This window comes from Typopeltis vanoorti, chromosome 6, assembly GCF_054136105.1.
Source record: "Typopeltis vanoorti isolate ZY-2024b chromosome 6, IOZ_Tvanoo_1.0, whole genome shotgun sequence".
NCBI lineage: Eukaryota > Metazoa > Arthropoda > Arachnida > Uropygi > Thelyphonidae > Typopeltis > Typopeltis vanoorti.
Genome location: NC_143554.1, coordinates 91,666,909 through 91,694,055, shown reverse-complemented (window position 1 = coordinate 91,694,055; position 27,147 = coordinate 91,666,909). Strand labels below are relative to the sequence as shown.

At 38.8% G+C, this 27,147-nt stretch overlaps 1 protein-coding gene across 1 annotated transcript in view; it reads left to right on the top strand.

Moving 5' to 3' along the window:
- LOC150105703 (medium-chain acyl-CoA ligase ACSF2, mitochondrial-like) overlaps positions 1-27,147 on the top strand; it is a 347,992-nt gene that overhangs the window by 124,817 nt on the left and 196,028 nt on the right. The window contains exon 5 of the mRNA XM_090394533.1: positions 2,339-2,457. Within this exon, the coding sequence (XP_090250659.1) occupies positions 2,339-2,457 (119 nt within the window). The remainder of the gene's footprint in view (positions 1-2,338; positions 2,458-27,147) is intronic.

The window sequence follows — 27,147 nt, the reverse complement described above, 5'->3', positions numbered from 1 at the left end:
TTTTGTGATATAGGTCCTTTTGGGTATTTTTTTCCAAAAAAGATCTGTTTCATCACAATTAAAAACCTGTTTAGATACAAATCCCTCATTTGTCCACTTCTTCTACATCAGCACTTGCAGCCTCTCCATGCACGAAACACTATGGATCCAAGTTCATTTTTTTGAATTTATCGAACCAGCCTCTACTTTCTTTAAACTCCCCATTTTCAGTACTCCCCATTTGGCTTTCTCACAAATAATTCTCTCAGTAATAACGTCACCACGTAATCGCTTCTCGTTTATCCACACTAAAAGGAGTTTTTTCATCTCTTCAATAACATGTGCTCTCCTGGAGGTCAATGTTGTCACACCTTTAGCCACATTTGCTGCTTTTATTGCTTCTTTATTCTTAAGAATGCTACTTATCGTTGACTTTGACATTTTAAACATCGTCATCCGATCCGTCAAACATGTACCGCTTTTGTGCTTCATGATAATTTCTTTTTTCATCTCAATTGTCGATACTGCAATTTTTCTTTTAGGTTTTGTTCTTTCTGCATTCTTGGATGCCATGGGCAATAAAAAAAAATGCCAAAAACAGTTAAAAATTCTCTACACAAACGTATCGTGCAATGATACGTTTATAGGCTGTGTAAAGTAAGGGACAATGCATAGCAGACTGAGAAGACACACACTGCGCAGGCACGGGGAAGTGAGTGAGGGAAATTAGTGGGGAAGAAGCATGCCCAATGGCATGCCGAAACTGTCTAATGCTTTATGACTCTGAGTTCGAACTTAGAAACGCTGTTTCTAAGTTCAAAATGGCAATTTCTTGCGTTCTCAAGCATTTGAACTCTGGAACGTTTGAAGTTAGAAGCATTCGAAGTATGAGGCACCACTGTATATATATATATAGAGAGAGAGAGAGAGAGAAAGAAAGAGAGAGTCTCCTGTGATGAATCTACAGAATGCCCAGACAATATTAATGATTCTAACACATCCTTTCTGTCCTCATGAAAAAATTGTACCCATCCATTTATGTTCCCATCAGAATATTATCCTCATCCAACCATATTTCACTTATTCAACAATTTTTGGCAAATAAAATCCCTCAGTGAAATGATTTTGTTTCTCTTATTTCTGATGCTCTTGTCATTCATAAATATACACACAATAATCCTACCCATGCACTACCCATTCCCACTCACTTTTGTTGCTACTTATCATATACATATCTCCTTAGACCCAACTACTTCTCTTACATCTTAGGCCGTCCCATTTCTGTATTGATTGATCTATCTCCATACACATTTACTACTGCTTCTGACATTCACTCTCCTTATGCTGTCATCATGTAAACCCTCTTTCCCAGTTTCTGTCCATCCTGCATTTCTGTTCATTCACCATCATCTTTTACACTGCTCTCTCTCCATTCACTACATTGGTTTCTTAGAATGAGGAAGCAGTGGTGAGTATATTCAGAAATAGGTAACCAATATAGTGATATAGTGATGATGAGTGAGTTTTATAGAAACTTGTAAGTTACTAAGGGGTTTTAATAAATTGATGTAGAAGAAATTGTACATTATGTCAATTCTTAATGGATTTCTGAAAATCAAGTAATAATTAAGATTAGGTTAAGATAACGATAAGATTCTGCAGTGGGCATGGATGTTTGTGATTGTCTGTGAAAATAGTGGTGGTGGTCTGCGGTAGATGGTGTAGACTGTAGATGATGAAAGTAGTTGCGGTTAGTAGAGTGGTGGAGACGGAGAATTGTAGAGCGGGTGCCCTCTCTTGATGAGTCTTTGGACTCCCCGGAGGTGTTATGTAATAATAATAATAATAATAATAATAATAAGATTAGCAAGATGTGAGAAATAAATGTTTTGCTTGGAGAGTAGTGAATAAGTAGAATGAGTTCTAGCAAGTTTTGTGTATGTGTATTCATTGTGTCAATAAAGCTTAGTGTGGGTCTCTTGTAATGAGTCTCAGGTAATAATAATGATTCTAATGCATCATTATCAGGTAGTGGTAATGACTTGATTTGTTTAACATGTATTTCAGATTTGGTTTAGGATGAAAGGGAAGGTGGAAAGAACATTTATAAGCATTTTTCAGATAATGATGAATCAACCGGTTTCATAGAGAGTCAGAGATTCAGAGAGATTCAGAGTTTTTCCTTCTACAAAAGAAAACCAGCCAGAACACATATTGCCTAACAGCAAGTGTGAAGATGGGATTAAGTGTTATTTCATTACAATCCTGTTATATGATTAAATTTATTGGCAATAAATAATGCTAGTACATATGTATAAAAATAGACAAATATATTAAGCTCCTTTATATATTATTTTAGGTTAAAATGAATGGCCTAGTAATGGAAAACACCTTCAAAACTCAGGACTATTACAGTAAATTAAGGTCTTTAGTTCCAGAACTGGACAAAGCCAATCCAGGACAGCTAAAGTGTTCTAAGTATGTATGGTTTATATATGCATGATTTATTTGTAAATAAGTACCCTCCCCTTTTTTTTTTTAGCAATTTCATCATTCGAAAGATGAAAACATATATTACTTACTTACTTTTTCCTCTTCATTCCATTGAGAGCATAGGACGTCAACCATGGATCTTAATCTGACTCTATTTTGTGCCTCTCTCTTCATCTGTGTTTAGTTCTTTCCAATCTTTCAAAGTTTTCTTCTTCTGCTCCTCTCTGCCAGCTCATCTTTGGTCTACTTTTCTTCCTCTTTCCTTGCAGATTCCACTCTAATATTTGTTTGGCTTTGTTTTTTAAAGTTTTCTTAGAACATGCCCTAGCCATCAACATTTTCTTTGATTGATGTCATACATTATTGGGGTTTGTTTAGTTTTCTGCCATAATTCTTTATTGGATATCTTTTCTAGCCATTTTATTTGTAGAATTCTTCTCAAACATCTATTTACAAAGCTTTGCAGTTTTTTCCTTATTTTTTTTGGTTGTGGTCCATGTTTTTGATGCATAGAGTAGAATTTATTTAGTGTTTGTATTAAATAAATTGATTTTGTTTTTTAAACCTATTTCATTTGATCTCCATATTTTCCCTAACATGTCAAAAATTTTTTGTGCTAACTGTACTTAGATTTTTATATCTTCCTCTGCTTTTTTCTCATGACACCTCCAAGGAGTCCAAAGATTCATCAAGGTAGGGCACCTACTCTACAACTCTCTCGTTTCCACCACTCAATCCACCAACTACATTGAACATCTACTAGCATCATCTACACCAACACTATCTACAGCCCACCACCACTGGTATTTTCACAGATAATAATCACAAACATCCATGCCCACAGCAGGATTCAAACCTGCTGTCTTTTGGCTGGACAAGCAGATATGCTAACCACTCAGCCAATCAGGCTGGCAATTAATTCTCCACTATTTCTAAAATTTGACCATCCAGCACTATGTCTTATTTTTGTCAGTTATTTATTTCCATTATTTTCATTTTGATTTTATTCATTCTTAACCCAACAATCATCATTTAATTGTGTTTTCCTTCATATATTGTGTATGTACCAGTAAACATATGTCATTTGCAAAATCCAGTTCGTTTAGCTGTTCTATTAAATTCCACTTTATTCCTTTTGCATTTTTCATGGCATTTCTCATAAACAATAACAATATTTCTTACTGTTTACAACAGTAAATGCCATTTTTCATGGCATTTCTCATAAAAAGTAACAATATTTCTTACTGTTTACAACAGTAAGAAATATTGGTGGGGAGAAAATGCAGCCCTGTCTAACTCCTGTTTTAATTTCAAACTTTTCTGAAAGTTCTCCATTGTGTATGATTTGTATTTTATATTTTTCCTTCTACTTACTTACTTACTCATCAAGATACCAAAATAAAAAGGAGATTTAATTGATTGCAGTAATTGGAGAGGAATATCATTATTTTAACACAAGTAAAATACTAACAAGAATAATATTAGAAAGAATAAAAAAAAAAAAGAAATAGATCAATAGCTAAGAGAAACACGAGCAGGATTTTAGAGCCAACAGGTCATCTATAGATCAAATATCAACATCAGAATAATAATAGAACAGTCAATGGAATGGCAGTCAAATCTTCATATCAGCTTTGTCAATTTTGAAAAAAAAGTTTTGGGCAGCATTGACAGAGAAGCAATAAAAATTAATGTCATATAATGGCATACCATGTAAAATTATTGGTTCTAAATCCTGATTGTGTTTCTCTTAGCTTTTGGACTATTTTTTTTTTTTTTATATATTTTCTAAGATCATCTTATTAGTATTTTACTCTCTAGTTACTGCAATCAATTAAATCTCCTTTTCAATAGGAGTAATACAATATTCAGTTCATCTGGCCATGCTTCTTGCATTTGTATTTGGTTAAGAAATTGGTAGAGGATATTCACTGTTAAATCTATATCTGCTTTTAAGTTCATTTGGTATACATTTATACCAACTGCTTTTCTATTTTTACTTTTTTAAGCTTTTTATATTCCACTTTTTATATTTCTTTGGTGTCTATTTTGAATATATTTTTTTTCTTTCTGGTATTTAAATAAATTTCGTTTTCAGGTTTTTCTCTATTCGTTATCTCTTTGAAGTATTTTACCTATCTTCTATTATTGCTTATTTTATTTCCTTGTTTGTAATAAAATATCTACTTTTTTTTCTTTTCATTAAAAAAAATGAAAAGAAAAAAAAAGTAGATTTTTATTAGCCTGTCATTATTATTATTGACTACCTTTGTGAATTTTCTCTGAACCCTTTCCAACATATCCTTGTCACCATGAAAACCCAGTGACCATATCTGCATACAATAATCCATATTGTTCTCATAGTATTATATAATGTTTCCATATCACATGTATTAGCTGCAATTTCTGCTTTCACTTGAAGAGATTAATAAAAATGCTTTTCTACATTTTTCTTAATCTCTTTATTTATTTATTTATATTTATCTTGTAATTTGATGTTATTCTATCTTGTATTATTATTTTTTTATTCTTTTCTTTCTTAAGTTTTGAGTTTTGTGTGTGAAGATATCTGTTCTCTGTCTTTTTGTTCTCTGCACTTCCAGTATTTTTTTCTGTGGCTTCATGGTGTTTTTAATATTTGTTTACATTTCTTCAATGCTTCTGAATTCTTCATGCTCCTTTTTTTTTAAATTTTTTTTTCAATGCATCTACATTCACAACACACTCAAGCAATGCATTCCACTCACCAACCACTCGCTATGCAAATAACATTTTCCTCATTCCTCTGCTCACACCCTGGTTATACAGTTTCCAGTGATGGCCTCTTGTTCTACTCCCCTTTCCCATTCTGAAAAATCTCTTCTATGTCAACCTGATAACAACCCCTGACTAGCTTATATGTCTCAATCATATCTCCCTCTTCTTCCTATTCACAAGGCTTTACAATTTACATTCTCTCAATCTGTCCTCATACTCCACATTCCAGAGAACACTGACCACCTTTGTGAATCTTCTCTGGATCCTTTCTAACATATCCTCGTCACAATGAAAAACCCAGTGACCAGATCTGTGCACAATATTCTATATGAGGCCTGATCAAGACCTTATACATTGGCATCATAACTTCTCTATTTCTGCACGTTAGGGTCTTTCACATCATTGCCATTACCCAATGTGATGTCTTCACAACTTGTGCAATGTGGCCCCTGAATTTCAGGTCCTTGTCCACCATCACTCCTAGATCTCAGATCTTCTCTACTTCCTTTAAAAGTTCCCCATCGAGTGTATACTTTGCATCCCATCGTTGCTTACCAAGTCTCAAAACCTTTCACTTTAAACATTGAACTAATAGTTCCACTTACCTGCCCATTCATGCAATCTATTCAAGTCCTCTTGTAAGGACACAGCATCTGCTTGACTCCGCATTGCTCTCCCCAGTTTTGCATCATCTGAAAACAGCTGCATATCACTAGTTAAACCCATCCCAATATCATTAACATACAAATTGAACAACAATGGTCCCAAAACTGACTCCTGTGGTACAGTACTAGTGGCCTGGCCTTCTTCTTTTGGGATACTGTACCTCCATATACAAGTTTTTGATACATATCTGACAGCCAGTCACTGATCCAATTCAGAAGTCTGTTATCCAATCCCATTGGTTTCAATTTATTTACCAGCTTGTCATGTGGCAGTCGATCAAAAGTTTTTGCAAAATCTATGTACACTACTGTATATGCATCTCCCCTGTCCAAAGTATTTATCACCTTGTTATAGTACATAAGTAAGTTAGTGAAACATGACCTCCCTTTAACAAACCCATGCTGATAACTACAGAGAATACTGCTGCTGCTATCAACCCATTTCTGTATCCTACTTCATTGGAATAAGTGACATATGGTTGAATGAAGATGATATTGTAATGAAAATAGAAATGAAAGATACAGTATTTTTCGTGAGGACAGAAAAGACAAGAAGGGAGGGGAGGGGAGGGGTGCTGCTGATGATGATGATAGCAGGGGAATTATATCCACATAAGGTAGACATGAGATATATACAGATTGACCTATAATTTGAAGCTACAAACTTATCACCACCTTTATGTAGTTGAACATTTCCTCACACCACACTTCCTCGTAACCATTGCCACTATTTCCCTCTTCCATGTCTCATGGCTACCTTATGTGGATATAATTCCCCTGCTATCATCATCATCAGCAGCACCCCTCCCCTCCCCTCCCTTCTTGTCTTTTCTGTCCTCACGAAAAATACTGTATCTTTCATTTTTATTTTCATTACAATATCATCTTCATTCAACCATGTGTCACTTATTCCAATGATTCGCAACGAATAAACTCAATCAGTGAAACCATTTCAACTCCCTTATTTCTGATACTTTTGGTATTTGTTAATAAACACAGTAATTCATTTTTAGGTCTATAACCAGTTCTATGCAAGCCACTTGTTGGTTGTGATTTTTTCACCACACCTGCCCAATCACCTTTATCACCACTTACCACATATATCTGCTCAGTTTCAACTTCCCCACCCACATTGCAATATACTCCTTCTTTATACACACATTCACTGCCATTTTCAATCCACTCTCCCTATGCCTTGTCTCCCTGTCCACCCAGGCTTCCCCCATTTCCCTGTTCCTCTTGCATTCCTGTTTTCTCTTCATCTCTCACACTATTACTGTTTTCACGTTTTCATTGCCAAGCACTTCTGTCTCTTCAACACCACTCTCCTGATTTTTTCACTTCATCTGTTGCTTCTGATCTCTTGCACACATCACACACTGTACTTCCACACACTGTGTTTCCATCCAGCTACAGATTATCCATTGCACTCACTCCAAAACCATTCAAATGCAACCCATCACACCTGTTCTAATTTCATTCTTCCTTCAAGCACATGCTATACAGCCACAAACTGTGCTCCCTTCTCTTCACACAGCCCTGCTAGCATACCATTAATAATACTGGCTCTCCGTCGCAACTCATCATTGTCATACCCCGGCAGCACACCGACAATCTTTCCCACTACACTGTTAGCCTTAACTCTTCTCAACTTCTGATATTTGCCCTCACATGCTTTTTATGTCTGCTTAGATCATTTGTCCCCACAGTTGCCACTAACTCTCTTGCTTGTTTCTTCTTCATGTCTAATGCTTGAATTATCCTACTCATTCTCCCTCCTGGATAGCAGACCTTATGGAATCTCTCATTAACTAATCCTCTAACGATGGAATCTCTATATACTGCTATCCTGAACTCACTCATCACCTCTTTTATTCTGTTTTTCTTTCATTCTATCCTTTGCACACTTCACACTTCATTCTATTCTCTTGCATGCTTATTATTATTATTATTTATTTATTTTTATTTTTTGCACAATTCGCCATCTTTATTCAATAATTTTAACATAAGGGAGTTTGTTCAGTGTAACGTCTGCGGGATGTATGCTTTGCGGAGAGCGGTTGGAGTTTGTTCGATAACGATAATGGAGGGAATGTGTGCCAAAAGTGTAAGGAAACTAAGGATTTGAAGTGTGTCTCAGGTCGCGAGATTGATGTCGTTGTTGAAAGTCAGAATGTGATAGAGAATAGTGATATGATAGGAATTTGCGATGTAGTACCAGATAGTTTTGAGAGCAGTATTGAAAGTGAGAGTGAAAGTAAAAATACAGAGCGAGAGAATAGTTTAAAGGGATAAAAAAAATGAAGAGTTAGTTGAAATGAGTTAGATCGCATGGTTGCGCAGAGTGATACATAGGGCGAAGTTGCATCTGGAGCTTTTGCAAAATTGTTTGCCAAGCGCATCAGCTAATAAAAAGCAAATGTATGATAAGAAAAATAAGAGTATGATCAGAAGCGTAAGAAAAATGAAGGAACGAGTGATGTGTGGTGATTCTTTAGTAAGAGGTGTAATAGATGAGAGTTTGTTAAAATCGTACTTACAGGCGTGAAAATTAAGGATGTAAGTGAGTCTATAAGACCACAAAAGCATAGGGTGAAAGAAATGATAGTAGTGGCAGGAATGAATGATTTAAAAGGAGAAAAAAATTGCTATGAGAGAAGACTTGAAGGAATTACTAGAGGTTGCAAAAGAAAAGAGTGGGAGAGTTAAGATAGTTAGTCTGTTGCCACGGTATGATGACAGAGAAGAGTTGAGAAGGAGGGCCATAATTGCAAATGACTCTATGCACAGGCTATGCAGGAGGAGTGGTGTGGAGTTTGTTCATGTGGGGACGTGTTTAATGGGCGAAAGGATTTATACAAGATGGATAGTTTGCATCTGAATGGATTTGGTGCAGAGACTGGAAAAAGTGTTGTTGAATGAAGTGAATGTGCAGAATCAGGGAAACTAGAGTTATTAAGGGGGAGGGGTAGATATACAGTTTAGTGTAAAAATGTGTATTATTATTATTATTATTCAGGCCTCCAAGGAGTCAAAAGACTCATCGAGGGAGGTCCTTCCTAAGACATAAAGTCTGTCAAGACTCATCGAGGGGAGGTCCCCCCCCTGAGAAACACAAAGTTTATCATACCACTCTTTAAAGTCACTGACTGTTTTCGCTCCCACCACTCCATCAGGCAATGCATTCCACGGCTCAACCACCCTCCACACAAAGAAACCACTCCTTACCCTCTTGCTCACAGTTTCCTTTCGTAACTTCCAGGGATGGCCTCTTGTCATCACTCCTTCCCGCTGATCAACCAAGCGAAAGAACTCCCCAGTGTCAACCCTGTAACCACCTCTCAACAGTTTAAAAGTCTCAATCGTATCACCTCTTCTTCTTCTATCCACCAAACTCTGCAGTCCACATTCTCTCAGCCGATCCTCATAACTATCCTTGTACAGTCCTGAAACCATCTTTGTCATCCGTCTTTGTATCCTTTCCACAGTTAATTTATCCCCTTCAAATCCTGGGGACCAAATCTGAGAACAATAGTCCAAGTGTGGTCTGATCAGAGACTTATACAACGGAATGATAACCCTCTTATCTCTGCAGGTCAGTGTCCTTCTCATTATAGCAGTAATCCTCTGTGTTACCTTCACCACCTTTGCAATATGTCCCCTAAACTTCAGGTTTCTATCAATCATCAACCCCAGATCTCTTGTCTCCCCTACTTCCTCCAGTATAACTCCTCCCATAGAGTATGCAGCATCCCATCGATGCTTCCCAAACCTCAAGACCTTACATTTTGCTGCATTAAACTGACACCCCCATTCATTTGCCATCTATCTAGCTTATTTAAATCCTCTTGCAGGGCTACCACATCTGCACTATTACTAATAATCCTTCCCAGCTTCGCATCATCCGCAAACAACTGAATATCCCCCCGCAATCCACTGGCTATGTCCTTGATATAAAGGTTAAACAATATAGGTCCTAGTACTGAGCCCTGTGGGACCCCACTTGTAACCCTCTGCCTCCTGGAAACTGCTCCACCATACACAACTCTCTGATACCTATCAGACAGCCAATCCTGAATCCAGTTGACCAATCTGATATCCAGAGCCATGTGCTGCAACTTAAATATCAGCTTATCATGTGGCACCCTGTCAAATGCCTTCGCCAAGTCTAAGAAAATTGCAGTATATCCCTTTCCCTCATCTAATGCTCTTGTAACTTTATTATAAAAGGCTAGCATATTGCTAAAACAAGAGCGTTCTTTCACAAATCCATGTTGATTCTCACAGATAACATTACCCTCATCTGCCCAATGCTGTACACGGTCCCTCACTACTTTCTCCAAGATCTTAACAACTACTGATGACACACAGACTGGCCTATAATTAGACACTTCCAGTCTGTTACCACCCTTATGCAATGGCACTAACTTACCTTCCTTCCATTCCCTGGGCACCTTTGCCAAAGCCAGACTTTCATTGTAAAGCCACGTTAAAGGTATTGTCAATTCGCTAGCACATTCTCTCAAAACTCGTGGCGAAATACCATCCAGTCCCACAGCTTTACTGACATCCAGAGTACTCAGTATCTGAAACACACTCTCCTCTTATACCTCCAGACCTCGTACCAGTCCTATCCCTCTAGCATTAAAACTGACTCCTCTAGGATGAAATACTCCAATAAAGTGTTCATTGAACAATTCCACTATGTCCTCTGCATCAGTCACTCTATTCCCATTTTTATCCCACAATATCATTCTTCCACAGTCATTTCTCCTCCTACTGGCCACATAGCTAAAAAATTCCCTAGGATTTTCTTTGGATCTTAGGGCCAATCTCCTCTCATATTCCAGTTTCGCTTTCCTTACCACACGAGTCACTCTTCTGGCCTGTGTCTTATATTCTTCACCCACCCTCTCTTCACCTGTCTCCTTATATCTCTTCCATAGCCTCTTTTTCGCATGCAGTTCCTGTTTAATGTTGTTTGTCATCCACTTTACTCCAAATTGCGCCCTCTTCTTCACTCGTGGTATACAACTTACCATTGCTGATAACAAATATTCTTTCACAATTTCCCACGCACTGGTGATATCCCGGCCGTCCAATTCCTCCCTCCATGAAACTTCCCGAAGTTGACGTCTAAGACTATTATAATCACCTGCCTTATAATTCCACATAAGTTCCCGTCTCTTTGATACTCCTGCATGTCTATTCATTTTCCATGTCAACACCATATGGTCACTCTCTCCAACTGGTGGGAGAGACGTCAACTCAGTTATTATCAACTCTTCTGATGCTATAACCAAATCCAAAATTTTTGAACCTCTTGTTCCCTCTGTTACATGTTGCCTAAGACATTTGTCCCTCAAGAATTCTAGAAATTCCATTCCCCTATTGTTACATGCATCTTCCTCTCTCCAATTTATACTACTGAAGTTAAAATCTCCCATAACAATCATTCTTCTTGCACTTGCCAAACTTAGCTGTCTAAACATCTCCTGGTCCCCATCCTCTGTGCTCCTGGGTCTGTAGCAACATTCCACTAAATATCCTGTCTTGCCTACCTCTACCTCACACCATACGCTCTCAAAATCATTTGTCTCACTTCCTTCCAAATTCTCCACTCTTAGAGGACATAGGTCATCACTTATCATAAGCAGCACCCCACCACCACGCTTTCCCCTCCTATCCTGACGAAAAATGCTATACCCAGTGACTTCTATTTCTGTTTTTATATCCCCTTCTGTCAACCACGTCTCGGTGATCGCAATAATTTTTGGCCAGGCTGATGCTATCTGCGCCACCAATTCCTCTCCCTTATTCCGGATACTCCTGGCATTAGTATACAGCATATAAATGCCATTGTTTCTATACCCAGCCTTATCCCTTCTAGACTCCACTGGGCTCAGTGTTACCTGACATTATCTCCCTTCTCCCAAGTATCCATTCCCACAAGAGGCCACCCCTGCTATCATCCTCCCTGGGACACACTGACTCGTTCAGAACAGCAATCTCTCCAGATGCCTACGTCCTTCCTCATTCAAATGTAAACGGTCTCTCGCATACAACTCCTCTCTTTCCTCAAACGCACTCCAAGCATCCACATATGCCAGTCCTCTCTTGTCACACATTCTCGCTATTATGCCATTCAATATCACCGCTCTTCTGCTCAGGTGATCATTATCATACCTAGACAACACGCACACTATTTTTCCTCTCTCTGTCTTCTTCCGTACAGTCTCAAGCAAAAATCTCATATCTCTCGCTGCCCGACTTACATTACCACTCAAGTCATTCGTTCAATCATCTCATCCACCCTTTCACCTCTCTTAATTGCCATAGCCACCCTTTCTATTGTTCCTCCTGGCAAACACTCCTCACGCATCCTATCTTGAACACCACGGATCATTGAGTCACCATACATTATACCTCTTACCATTCCCTCGCTCCTATTGTTTCCATTCTCTCCTCTTCTTTCATTCCCATACCTCTCTCTTCTACTGTTTCCATTCTCTCCTCTTCTAGCACTCCCATACATCTCTCTCATTCCCTCTCTCCTACTGTTTCCATTTTCTCCACTTCTAGCACTTCCATATCCCTCTCTCATTCTGTCTCTCCTACTACTGTTTCCATCCGCTCGTCTTCTAGCATTCCCATACCTCTCTCTCATTCCATCTCTCCTGCCGTTTCCATTCTCTCCTCTTCTAGCACTTCCATATCTCTCTCTCATTCCGTCTCTCCTACTGTTTCCATCCTCTCGTCTGCTAGCATTCCCATACCTCTCTCTCATTCCCTCTCTTCTACTGTTTCCATTCTCTCCTCTTCTAGCACCCCCATACCTCTCACTCATACTCCTTAAATTCTCTCTCTCTCCTACTCTGATTCGCCTTGCATTTATCTCTTCCATTCTCCTAATCTTATCTTTCATACTTCTGCTCTCATTCACTAGACATTCCACCTCCTCTTTCAACTGATCTATCTCCCTCTGCAGGTCAGTCACTCTTAATCTAAATTCACTCTCCCATACAAAACCATCTCTTAAACTTCCACTGTCACTCACACCTTCCACACTATCAACTATTATTTTCTCATTCGCTCCTATCGTACTACTTGTCTTCCTACATTCATTCTCCGTTCCTGGAGCAACAAAGTCGGATATCGATATATCTAATGTACTTATTTCCTCCAACTGCCTGCATTTTGCGCACATACGCTCTCCACTCTCTTTAACAAGCCACATATGTAATTTCCGAGAAGCATACATGCCGCAAGTACTGCATGCCACAAAGTCCCTTATGATATTGCTAATAATTGAGTTCTTAAATGGCGGAGGACTTGGCGTTACGCCACTTGCGACTGCTGCTGAATCCACCATCATTCCTTACTGCCGAGTAGCGTAATCTTTAATAATTATTCAATTAATAAATAAGATGGGAAAAAAGTACAAACATCAGAACATTTAAGTACTAAATATAATTAAATAAATGAAATATAACTAAATACAGTAACTTAGCTTCGTTTTGTCTTCCACCGTTACGCATTCAATTCCGACGGTACCAACATATATTGTATCGCGACAGCAACTAACTTCCAAAAAAACAACCACTGAAGTACACTCGTATTCAGAGAAACAATTTAGCACTCAAAAACGTAGAAAAACGGGGAAAAAAGCGGACTATTCACAGATTAAAAATCACTTTCTTCTGCACAGCTTAAATTCACCGGCACGTCAAATTCACCGCCACGTTGTCCCTCATACTAGTTCGGGTATAATATGCCCGAACTAGTATGAGGGACAACAAATCAGAATGGGATAGTTAGTATAAGGCATCAAGATAGGGGTGGGACTAACAGGCTTCTGCATTTCATGTATACTAATGCCAGGAGTATTAGGAACAAAAAAGAAGAATTTTTGGCCTTGGTTGGCTCTTCCTGGCCACAGGTTAATTGGCATTAGTGAAACATGGCTGACAGAAGATGATATAGCTAGTGGGATAGAATGTGAGGGATATAGTATGTTCAGGAGGGACAGAGAGAATAAAATGGGGGGGGGGAAGGAGTGTTATTCATGATAGCTGATGAACTGCAGCCAAGAAGAATAGAAGTTGTATTGCAGGATAGTGAAAAGAGCTCATTTGAGGCTATTTGGTGTGAGATTGAGACTGGCAGAACAAAATATACAGTTCAGTTGGGTGCTGCTATAGACCAGGTGATGGAATAGATGGTGGAGAATAGATGGTGGAGATATGCATAAGCAAATAGAAGCAATGAGTGGAAGGAGGGTATTATTATGGGGGATTTCAACTATGGTAACATTGATTGGAAGTAGGAGAGAACACATGGGAGGAAGGAATTGGATTTTATGCAGTTATTAAGGGATAACTATCTGCGACAGCATGTAATAGAAAACACTAGGGGTTCAAGAGTGCTTGACCTAGTAATTGCATCTGAGAATTTGACTGTAATGAATATGACCACTTTGCCACCAATTGGTGAGAGTGACCATAGGGTCTTGACCTGGGAGGTGGCTAAATGTGTGGAATTTTCAATTAATTGCTTGGTTCAGTGCCATGCCATGTAAAACTGCAAGGGCTAGATGTTGATGGTGCATGAGAGGTGGTTAAGGAGCGTTTGCAGGAGGTATTGGGTGACTGTATACCTAGAGTCCGAATAGTAAATCAAGTCGGGATTAAATGAATGAATAACACCATTAAGCTTGAGCTGCAAAAAGAGAAACAACTGTGGAGGGAATTTAAGGAGAAAGGTGACCTGCAGGCACATGAATGGTATAAAGTGTCAGCCAGAAGGGTAATGAGTGTGGTAAGAAAAGCAAAAGTGGATTATGAAAGAAAATTAGCCATGGAAGCTAAAGAGAATATCCCAAACAGTTTTTTCGATGTGTTGCAAGTAAAAGAAAAGATGCATATGGCATTATGATTTTAAAGAATGCTGATGGTAGAGAAGTAACAGAATCAGTTGATATAGTGGAATTACTGAGGAGCACTTTGCAAGAGTATATCATTCAGGTAGTGATATTGCCGGAATGAAGAAACCAGTAGCTTATACGGGAATTGTGACGAATGAAGTGGAGGTAATAGTCTATTGCAAAACCTAAATGTGAATGCATCTGTGGGATTGGATGGTGCACCAGCTCGTGTCATACGTGAAGCGCTAAAGAATTGTCAGTGCCCTTGACCATTTTGTTTAATTTGAGTCTCGGGTCTGGGTTAGTCCCGAGGGGGGGTGGAAAGAGGGGAAAATAGTTACACTGCATAAAGGAGGTTCCAAGACTGCTGTTGCAAATTACTGACCAATCAGCATAACTTGTCAAGGTCTTGGAGAAGGTAGTCAAGAGGAAAATACAGGAATGGATAGATGAAAATGGGATACTGTATGGGTGACAGCATGGTTTTGTGAAGGGTAGATCATTCCTAAGTGTGATTGATACTGTGTGAATGTTGAATAGTTGTTCTTGACATGATGTTAAGGACTCTCTCATAACATATTATTATTATTATTATTATTATTATTATTATTATTATGGGCAACTCCAAGGAGTCTAAGGACTCTTTGGAGTTGCCTGTAATAATAATAATAATTTTTCTCACACTGCTTCAGGCTTCCAAATAAATAGTGTTAGATTTACACTAGATAATGAAATTCATTTTTCAACTAAAAGCAATCACAAACATGATGTGAATTAAACTCGCATCCTATTGCTTGGAAAGCAGGATTATACCAACCACTCAGCTAGGTTGACATGCTGTTACTGTATACTATAAAAATGTTTCTTCTTCTTCATTTTTCTCTCTTTTACCTTGCAGTGTTGAGGGTTTTCCTTTTAATTTAACCAGAATAGTACTCAAGAATAAGTTGGTTAAGGTGGTAAGGAGGTACTCAAGGCGGCTAGCCCTGTGCCTCCCAGTGTATTCTATGTCTTTAGAAGCGTTGAGTTCTCAAGATCAATTTGCCTGCTTCCGGGATGAAAAATCCCAGATAAACTGGGGAGAAAAACCCTGAAGTCCATGCCCAAGACTGGATAACTTGACCAATCTTGGGCATGGACTTCAGGGTTTCAAGATTCTTCAGGGGTTTTCCATGGACTTCAGGGTTTCAAGATCCTAAGCTCCTCATGTCAGCTATGGGAATCGAACCCAGGACACTCCTTTCCCAGACATATGGTTGCAAGGCGCATAGCCACTCAGTTAACTGCATGGACTGTAAAAATGCTATATTTATTAAATACATGCAGTCATTAACTTATGTAGGAGTTATGTTTCTCTAAGTTTACATAACTCGGAATTACACAAGTTGAATTTAATCCCTTTGCCTGTTAATCACATCCTATTCTTTACTTGTTTACAGTATGTGTATGTGGTATTGCATTAACGTATTTTAAAGGTTATTTCTGTCACAGAATTCACACACAAATTGGATTTCAGTATATAAACAATAATGCAAAGTGATATAATACTCTATAACAATAGCATGAAATAACATAAAAATTAAAAAAAAAGTTTAATTTGGCTGTTTGATCTTGCTTATGAAATTATCATGAGATGACTGAATAGTGACTTGTTTCTTCTCTTCATCAATCTCTTGACAATAGGCAAACACGTCATTTATTTCTCTTTGGGCTTTAAAGAACTATGAGGCATTATAATCCACTTAAATACTTAAAATATATAATATGCAAGCACAAAAAATATGCAGCTAGGAAAGTGCATGCATATGCCACATTAGTTCTCTGCCTTGCATAGGAGCCCTGTTGGATGTTGTGTGAATGACATAGGCAGGTTAATTAAAATATTTATTATCCACCTTTTTTTTTAGCCATTTTATGATAATTTGCATAAATCCAAATTTCGGTAAGTTGAATTTACGTATGTTGAGGACTGCCTGTATTTATACTATTTTGTACTAAATATTTTTGAAGTCAAAAGTTTCAATAACTTTCATTTAGTAATTAAAGTTTTATTGTATTCCTAAATTAGGTTTCCATATTTAACCACTGTGGTTACATTATCTGAACAAAAACCGTAAGTATATCAGTTGATTTTTATTATTTTATCTATTTGTAACTATTTACCAGTAAAGTGTAATTTGTGTAAAAGATGTCTCGGTAAAAATAATTTTACACAATTTGGTCATTACAGTGTTTGAAATCTTTAATTCTTATTTAATTTTCACAGCTGCAGAGGATAGCTCTGACAAAAATTTGATAAAGGTAGAGTGATAAGAGTGAGTCCTGTAAGTTGGTTGAAAGTTCTGTTAAGTTTTTAAGTTAGTAGCATGTTAGACAAGTGCACCCAGTTTGGCTATCCATATTTTATCTAGACTAGGCTTAGTAGCCAGACTGGATTTAGTAGTCCAAATGCTCAAATCATCATCATCATCTGCCTAAGGCAGGTTGAGGCTACCTTGAACAATAGCTGTCCATCCAACCTATCAGGAGCCAAGTAATTTAAATTTTTCTAAGAGTTCAAACCACTTATATTCTCTTCATGTTTTTTATCCATTTCCTTCTAGGTCTTCCTGGCAGTATCTTTCCTTTTATTCGTGTGTTTTTCGTGGATGTCATCCCCCCTTTGGAAAAATTCAAATATTTCACGCTGCCCCTCGAAAAAAAATCATAATATAGACATATATTATATTATAATATTTATTGTATTTATATTCAATACAAAACATACACAGCGAATATTGCAAAAAGCAAATGCAAATATTACATTTTTAGCATCTAACATACACATTTGACACGCACATTATCTCATATTTTTATATAGATAGATATATTGTTATTGTACATTTGCACTACAAGCACATGAAAAGTAAAATGAATAGTGATAAAGAAAGAATTAAAAACATAAAAGAACAGCGAAAAGTCAGCTACTGGAACAAATCTGAAAACAAACCCCAACTCAACATCACCAGAGTTAAAGATTGGTACTATCAACATAAGAAGCCTGAATGGCAAAGAAATGGAGCTAGCTGAAGAATTAGATAAGTACCAGATCGACATAATAGGGATGACTGAAACAAAAAAGACAAAAAACTGGTGAGATCTTTCTGAGCAATAAATACAAAATGTTATATTCAGGCAATGACAATCAAGGAAAAGAAGGAGTAGCCATAGTATTCAATACAAAATACGAGGCTAATCTTCTTGAATGGCAGTCAGTCTCAAGTAGAGTAATGTGGGCAAATATGAGAATGAGGAACTGGACAATGAGACATATTTGTTCCTATGGTCCCACAGAAGGTTCTACTAAGGTAGAAGTGGAGGAATTTTTTGAGGCTTTAAAAAAAGCAACTGACACAATGAAAAAGGAAAAGCTGGTCCTTGTTGGGGATCTAAATAGCAGAGTAGGAAATGATTGTGAGACATAAAAAAAATATTATAAAATTAAAAAAACTGTTGGATTTCTGCTCAACATAGACTGGTTATTACTAACACCATGTTCCAACATAAAAATGTGCACAAATTCACATGGAGAGAAGAGGCAAGGAATAAGAAAAGTCTCATTGACTATGTTATTGTTGATAATGATGTTTTCTCCCTGGTGCAGGACACAAGAGTGTACAGAGGATTTGAAATTGGAATTGATCACTATTTAGTCTTTAGCAGGATGAAATTGAATTTCATATTGAAAAAAATAACATGTAAGAAAGTTTTAAAGCAAATAAATTGAGCAGCTCTCAAATGTGAACTGTAGACTAAAATACACAAAGATTATTGAAGAAAAAATGAAAGAGTTTGAGAACAGGAATCAAACCTTGGAGATTCAGTGCCAAGCCTTGAAGAAAGCCCTGATTGATTCAGCTAGAGAAGCATGTGGTGAAATGTGTCTGCAAGGATAGAAAAATTAGATCTTCATGGTGGACACAGAAAGTTAAAGAGGCAGTGAAGGAAAAGAAGAAAGCATATCAAAAGTTCCTGTCAAATAAGTCAGCTTGTATTCTTAGAGAATACAGAGACAAATGCAAGAATGCTAAATACTGTGTAAAACTAGCTTAACAAAAGTCATGGGGGGGGGGGACTTTGGCAAGAACATAGAAAATAAATATCAAGAAGGTGGTAAGATATTCTGGAGGTTGTTGAAGAAGCTTAGGAAAGGAGGAAAGAGTGCTGTAATAGGAGTTAGAGATGATAAAGGTGACATGAAAATGGGAGAAAAAGATATTCTTGAAGTATGGAGTAATTATTTTGAAAAACTGCTAAATGAAATAAGCAGTGATGACAGCACAGTGGTAAAAAACACTGACCAGGCATGCTGTCAGGAATACATATCCATACTTGAAGTAGAAAAAGCCATCAAAGGCTTGAAATGTGGAAAGGCAGCAGGACTAGATGATATTCGACCAGAAATGCTGAAGTATGGGTATAAGAGTCTTACAGTGGCTGCACTGCATAGTTTAGAAAGCCTGGACAGATGGACGAATTCCCGATGATTGGAGTAGAACTCTCATAGCATCCATATATAAAAAGGGAAATAAAACTGAATGTGAGAATTACAGAGGTATTTCCCTACTGAGTATTCCTGGCAAGATCTATGCAAGTATACTTGAGAAACGGTTAAGAAGAATTGTGGAAGAAAAGCTTGGTGAAGAACAAGCTGGATTCAGGCCAAATAGAGGCTGTCAGGATCAGATCTTCACTTTACCACAAATAGTCTAAAAATCATGGGAATATAACAAAGATCTGTATTTAAATTTTGTCAATCTGGAAAAGGCATATGACAAGGTGCCAAGAGAGAAGCTATTCAATATGCTACAGTTATATTGTGTCAATGGGGGATTATATCAAGCAATACTTAATCTTTATTTGAGTTGTAAGTCAGCAGTTAGAATTGAAGGAAGTACAGGAAGATGGTTTAATGTTAAATATGGTGTGAGACAAGGTTGAACATTATCCCCTCTGTTATTCATTATCTATATGGATCACATTATGAAGGAAAGTGGTATTAAACATGATATCAAAATTGGAGATGTTAATGTCAGCTCTTTGCCCTATGCAGATGATGTTATACTTCTAAATAAATCCACTACAAGTCTGCAAGTTTCCCTGACTAACTGTTGAATAACTGTTGAATAAATTGAATAACTGTTGTAATAGATATGGTTTGAAGGTCAGCATTAAAAAGACAAAGACAATGAAAATAGGCAGAATCATTCAAAATGTCAACTGTGTTGTGAATGGAGAACCTATATAACAAGTAAAATATTTCAGCTACTTAGGCACGATTTTTACAGACGATAGTAAATTAAATATGGAAATAGACAACAGAATCAGCAAAGCTGGTATGGTGGGAAGTCAATTGAATAAATTCATATGGAATAAGAGAGAAATTAGTCGGAACACTAAATTAGCTGTATACAAGACAGTGTTCAAACCAGTTTTAACTTTTGGATCTGAGAGCTGGGTCAGAAGTAAAACACTTGACCAAAGACTAGAGACCACAGATATGAGAGTCCTGAGAAAGATTAGAGGCGTGAACAGATGGCATCAATGGCAATATCATATTAAAAACGAGGATATTATGGAAAGAACTTGACATTGTCAGCATCCATGAACGTGTTAGCAGAGCTAATCTCAGGTGGTATGGTCACTTAAACAGAATGGGCGAAGAAAGATTAGCAAAACAAGTGTTCTCTGCCAGGTTGGCAGCAGAACGACCCAGAGGAAGACCAAGATATAGGTGGATTGATATGGTACAAAATGCCTTAGACGATAAAAATATAAGATCTGATAATTTTGGAGTCTTGACAAGTAACAGACTGATTTGGAGGAAAATTGTAGTTAGGAAGTTAGTAATGATGTAATTTTTTTCATATAGTGCTATCATATCCTGTACACCCCTTGAGGGTACATGGCAGGAATTTGATGATGATGATGATGACGATGTTATTCCGATCTTTTAACCAGACTAGACGAAAAAATTCATGACAAAAGACCCAGTTTGCAGAAGAAAAAATCATCTTTCATCAGGACAATGCATCTCCCCACAAAGGTTTGGCAATTGGAAAATTAAGGGATCTGCACTATGAATTGTTGGAACATCCACCCTTTGCATTATGGGAGATACTGAGATAGGAGTGATGATCGCTTTGTCCACCTTTGCTCCGAGTTGCCTGGTGTTGCACTAACTTTCCTCAATCCTGAAGATATTTTCAGGCACAAACTTTGTTTGTTCACACTTGGATAAAGGATTAAACTAAATTTATTATAGAACATCCACCCTATTTCCCAGATTTGGCTCCCTCTGACTTCTATCTCTTCCCAAAACTAAAACTCTTTCTTGCTGGTCAGCATTTTTCTTCGAATCAAGAGGTGATTGCAGCTGTGGAGGGGTATTTTGCAGATCTTACTGAGAACCACTACAGGGATGGGATAATGGTACTGGAGCATGACTGGAATAAATGTATTAGTCTTAAGGGAGATTATGTTGAAAAATAAAAAAATAAATTTGAAATTATAATTTCATTTTTTCGTTATTAGGTTGAGAACTTTTCAGACCATCCTTGTACATGGCAAATCAGATCACAAATTTTGTGCACTTTCTACCCTCATGGAACATCCCCCCCCCCCCCTCTCACCTGATCACACCCAATCTCATTTCCTTTGGCACTGCAGTGGCATCAACTGGGATGACCTCCAGAACTGCTGTTCTTCATTTCCATGGCCTGATTATTGCTTCTGCTCTTCTGGCACAGACACTTGTACTTAACAAGTCACAGAAATTATCTTCACTGGCAAGAGGCCCTTACTCCTTAATTCTACCTAAAATTCTCATTCAATTTCCAAGTCCTGGGTTCAACAGAAGATCTGATGATATCTCACCCTTTCAATTCTTCTGTTAATGGAACTGCCCCAAGCTGATTTCATAGATTATTATAATCACTGGACTTATAAATCCACATGAATTCCTTTCTCCTTGATATTCCTGTATGTCTCTTCATCCTTCAAGTCAAAATCACATGGTCACTCTCTGAAACCAGATGCAAGGATACTATCTCAGGTACAAGCAGATCCTCTGATATACAAAACTCTTGAACCTCTCATGTTTCTTCTCTTCCTGACTTACACTGCTGTAGTTAGCATTTCCCATAATGATTTTCTTTTTTTTTGCACTCACCAAGCTCAACTGCCAAAACTTCTCCTCTTCACCCTCTATGCTCCTTGGCTTATAGCAACACCCTCTTTAAATATTCTGTCCTATCCACCTCTACTTTACATCATATGTTCCCAAAACTGACTATAAAAAAAAACTACTTTGTGCTGGTTTTAACTCATTATAAGGTGTAATGGAATAGATACAGCACATGTAACTTATTACTATTATTATTACATTTGCACCCTCCATGGAGTTGGCATACTCATTGTGGGAGGTTCATTCAACTGACAACATATTTATCATATAGAATATTAAAATCCTTAGCACTCCTTGCATTAACAACACATTCTGGTGATGCATTCCATTTACTGACATTTCTCCATGTGAAAAATCTACTCCTCACCTTCTTCACCACACTTTTACATAACTTCCAGGGATAACCTCTGGTTTCTATTCTTTTTATAATGCCCTCTGGATTAATCTGATAAAATCCTCTCTTTAATTTAAATGTCTCTATCATATCACTCTCTTCCTCCTGTCCATTAAACTCTGCAATCGACATTTCTTCAACCTCTCTCCATAGCCAGCATTCCAAAGTCCCAATATTGTCTTAGTCACTCATCTCTGGACCCATTCCAGTGTCTCCACATCACATTGCAATCACATTTAAAACCATACGACCAGATCTGAGCACAATAGTCCAAGTGCGACCTAACCAGTGCCTAATACAGTGGTACAACCACTTTCTTATCTTTACATGTTAGAATACTTCTTGTCATAGCAGCAGTATGATGTGCAGCCTTTGCAACACTAGCAACATGTCCTCTAAACTTTAATCTACTGTCAACCATCACTCTTAAATCTCTTATCTCATCCACTTCCCTTCATGTAGTATGGCACCATCGATAGCCTTATATTTCTGTACTCCAAAATGCAACACCTTGCACTTATTGATATTAAAACTACAACTCTACTCTTTTGTCCAAGTAAAAAGTCTATTCAAATCTTCCTGAAAGGAATTAACATCAGCAGTGCTACTTATAAATTCTTCCCATTTTGCATCATCAGCAAACAACTGAAGATCCCCGTCAGTCCACATGATATATCGTTTACAAACACGATAAACAGTAGGGGCCCGAGACATGCCACTGGTTACCATCCTTTTTTGAGACACCGCACCATCATACACAACTTGTTGGTATCGTTCAGAGAGCCAATCTCTAATCCATCTGACCAATATACTATCTATTCCCATCTTCTTCAGCTTGTACACCAAATTATCATGTGATAATCTATCAAACGATTTTGCAAAGTTCAAGAAATATCACTGTATATGATTCTTCCTTATCTAATACACTTGTCACTTTATCATAAAATACAAGTAAATTATTAAACAGAACCTACCCTTTACAAATCCATGCTGACCACCATAAAGAATGCTATGTCCATCAACCCAATCCTGTATTCTATTCCTTACCAATCTCTCCAACATCTTGTCCACAATCACAGTTATACAGAATGGCCTATAGTTGGAGACTTCTGTCTTAGAACCATGCTTGTGGAGTGGTACTATTTTGCCTTCTTTCCACTCCTTAGGAACCCTACCCGCTGCAAGACTTAAGCAACCAGGTCAAGGGCATAGCCAACTATGGTGTGCATTCCTTAAGAATACATGGTGATATGGTGAACACACGCAATTTACAGAAAAAAAATACTAGTTGTGGTGGTGCCGGGCAGTAGATGGTGTTGATATAGATGATTGGTAGTAGAGGTTCGGTGGAGTGGTGAAGATGGAGAGTTGTGCAATGGGTATCCTCCTGCGATAAGTCTACGGACTCCTTGGAGGTGTCACGAATAATAATAATAATAATAATAATATGTCATCCATTCTTCAACCTTATTCACATGTAACCCAACCAACATCTGATACACCTCTGTTTCCTTCACTTCCTCTCCTGATACTTGCCTCTGATAAACTACTCATACTGATAAAGTATGAGTAGTTTATCAGAAAGTACTCATTCAGTAATTCCACTATTGGGGTGGGGGGGGGGGGGGGTGGGGGGGGGGGGGGGTGGGGGGGGGGGGGGGTGGGGGGGGGGGGGGGTGGGGGGGGGGGGGGGTGGGGGGGGGGGGGGGTGGGGGGGGGGGGGGGTGGGGGGGGGGGGGGGTGGGGGGGGGGGGGGGTGGGGGGGGGGGGGGGTGGGGGGGGGGGGGGGTGGGGGGGGGGGGGGGTGGGGGGGGGGGGGGGTGGGGGGGGGGGGGGGTGGGGGGGGGGGGGGGTGGGGGGGGGGGGGGGTGGGGGGGGGGGGGGGTGGGGGGGGGGGGGGGTGGGGGGGGGGGGGGGTGGGGGGGGGGGGGGGTGGGGGGGGGGGGGGGTGGGGGGGGGGGGGGGTGGGGGGGGGGGGGGGTGGGGGGGGGGGGGGGTGGGGGGGGGGGGGGGTGGGGGGGGGGGGGGGTGGGGGGGGGGGGGGGTGGGGGGGGGGGGGGGTGGGGGGGGGGGGGGGTGGGGGGGGGGGGGGGTGGGGGGGGGGGGGGAGCTCTCAAAACCATAGTGCCATTGCCCTTCAAATTCTCCACTCTGACAGGACACAACTCATCACTTATTATTATTATTAAATATTTTTTATTTTTTATTATTATTATTATTATTATTATTAAACAAGACCTCATGGAGTCAAAGACTCATCTAGGAGGTCCTTTTATCTCACACACATCTCATCATACCGCGTCTTAAACACATTCAAACTCCTTGCAGACACTACACTCTCAGGCAAGGCATTCCAATCATTCACAACTCTGCACGAAAAACACCTGCCTCTCACTCCCCTACTCACACCCTCTTTATATAGTTTCCAGGGATGACCTCTGGTTCTCCCCTGATCTCCCACTATTCTCTGTAGAACTTCTCCACCATTGATCCTATAACAACCCCTTACCAACTTGTAGGTCTCTATCATATCTCCCCTCTTCCTTCTCTCCACTAGACTCTGCAAATTACATATTTTCAATCTTTCCTCATACTCGACATTCCAGAGGTCAGAAACTACCTTAGTCAGTCGCCTTTGGACCCTTTCCAACATCTCTTCATCCTTCTGAAAACCAGGTAACCAAATCTGGGCACAATAGTCCATGTGTGGCCTAATCAAAGCTTTATACAATGGAACAAGAATCTCCCTACTTCTACACGTCAGTGTCCTCCGCATCATTCCCAGAAGTCTTTGTGTTGTCTTCACAATTTTGGCGATGTGTCCCCTAAATTTTAGATCCTTATCCACTATCACACCCCAGATCTCTTATTTCCTCTACTTCCAACAGTATATTCTCACCAAGCATAAATTCTGCATCCCATCTTTGTTTTCCAAATTTTAAAACCTTACATTTTGCAACATTGAACTCACATCCCCATTTGCTTGCCCAATCACTTAATTTATTCAAGTCTTCTTGCAAGGCCACAACATCTTCACTACTCTTTATGGTTCGTCCCAACTTTGCATCATCTGCAAACAACTGAATATCTCCATCCAAATCTTTGCCAATATCATTAGTATACAAGTTAAATAGTAATGGCCCTAAAACAGATCCCTGAGGCACTCCACTAGTGACTTTCCTTTTCTTGGATATTGCACCCCCATACACAACTTGTTGATACCTATCAGATAGCCAGTCTCCAATCCAATGCACTAATCTAATATCCAACCCCATCTGCTCTAGTTTGACTGTCAACTTATCATGAGGTACTCTATCAAAAGCTTTTGCGAAATCCAAGTATATTACTGTGTATCCTTCTCCTCTGTCCAGGGAAGCAGTCACTTTATTGTAATAAGTAAGTAGATTACTAAAACACGACCTCCCTTTAGCAAATCCATGCTGTCCATCAAAGATTATACCATTGTTGTCAACCCAACTCTGGATCCTAGTTCTCACAAGCTTCTCCAACAACTTAACCACAACACCTGACACACAGATAGGCCTATAGTTTGATGCTTGAGTTCGATCACCTCCTTTATGAAGTGGCACAATCTTGCCCTCCTTCCACTCTTTAGGGACTTGACCAAGTGCAAGACTTGTATTAAAAAAATATGTCAAGGCAGGTGTCAACTCTCTGGCACATTCCTTCAGAATACGCGGTGATATATTATCACGTCCCACAGCCTTATTTACATCTAGTTTACTCAACTCCCCAAATCCTTATCATGGTAGAGTATTCCTTATCATAAAGAATACTCTACCATTGTTTGCTCTTCCTTGCCCTTGCAACCAAAAAAATGATATATGCTGCTACTAACAATGTCTCATCAATTGCAGTAATCTTTGGACAGATCTAGGCTATCAGTGCCATCAGTTAATCTCCTTTATTCTGGATAATCATGGCATTTGTTTAAAGAAACATCAATGCATTGTCAGTATTTCTATACTTATATTTTTTCTGTCTAGACTGCACTGAATTCTGCATTGCACCATGTGTTTTCCCTTTCTCTTAAGTGATTATTCCCACAAGAAGCTAATCATGCTTCCATCCACCCTGATAATTCTAGTTTTTCTGCACCAACACTTTTACTTATTCCCCAACAACATTCTCTTCAGATGCCTATGTTATTCCTCATTCATGTACAAGCTGTCTCTCTCTCTCTCTCTCTCTCTCTCTCTCTCTCTCTCTCTCTCTCTCTCTCTCTCTCTCTCACACACACAGTTCTTTTTTGTCCTCAAATGCACTCTGGGCATCTGCATAATCTATTCTTTCAACGTATCTGGCTATCAGACCATTCATTATCAATACTGTTCTCTGCATTATCCATGGGTTACACACTCACTGTCTTCCCTCTCTCACTCTTCTACTGTACAACCTCAAGCATTAATTTCAGGTCTCTTGCCACTGATTCACACTTCCTTTCAAGTTATTCATATCTATCATCATAATCATCTCATTCACTCTTTCATTTCGCTTAACTGCCATATTTGCACTGTCATTTCTCCAGGTAAACACTCTGGCATTTCTGTTTTGCAGCCCACAGATCATCGGGCCTCCATACATCACACTCTTACCACTCTATTCCTTCCTTTGTCACCCTGCATCAGTCTCTCTCTCTCTCTTTCTCTCTCTTGACTTTGACATTTTCTCTCCTTGCTCTCCTATTTAT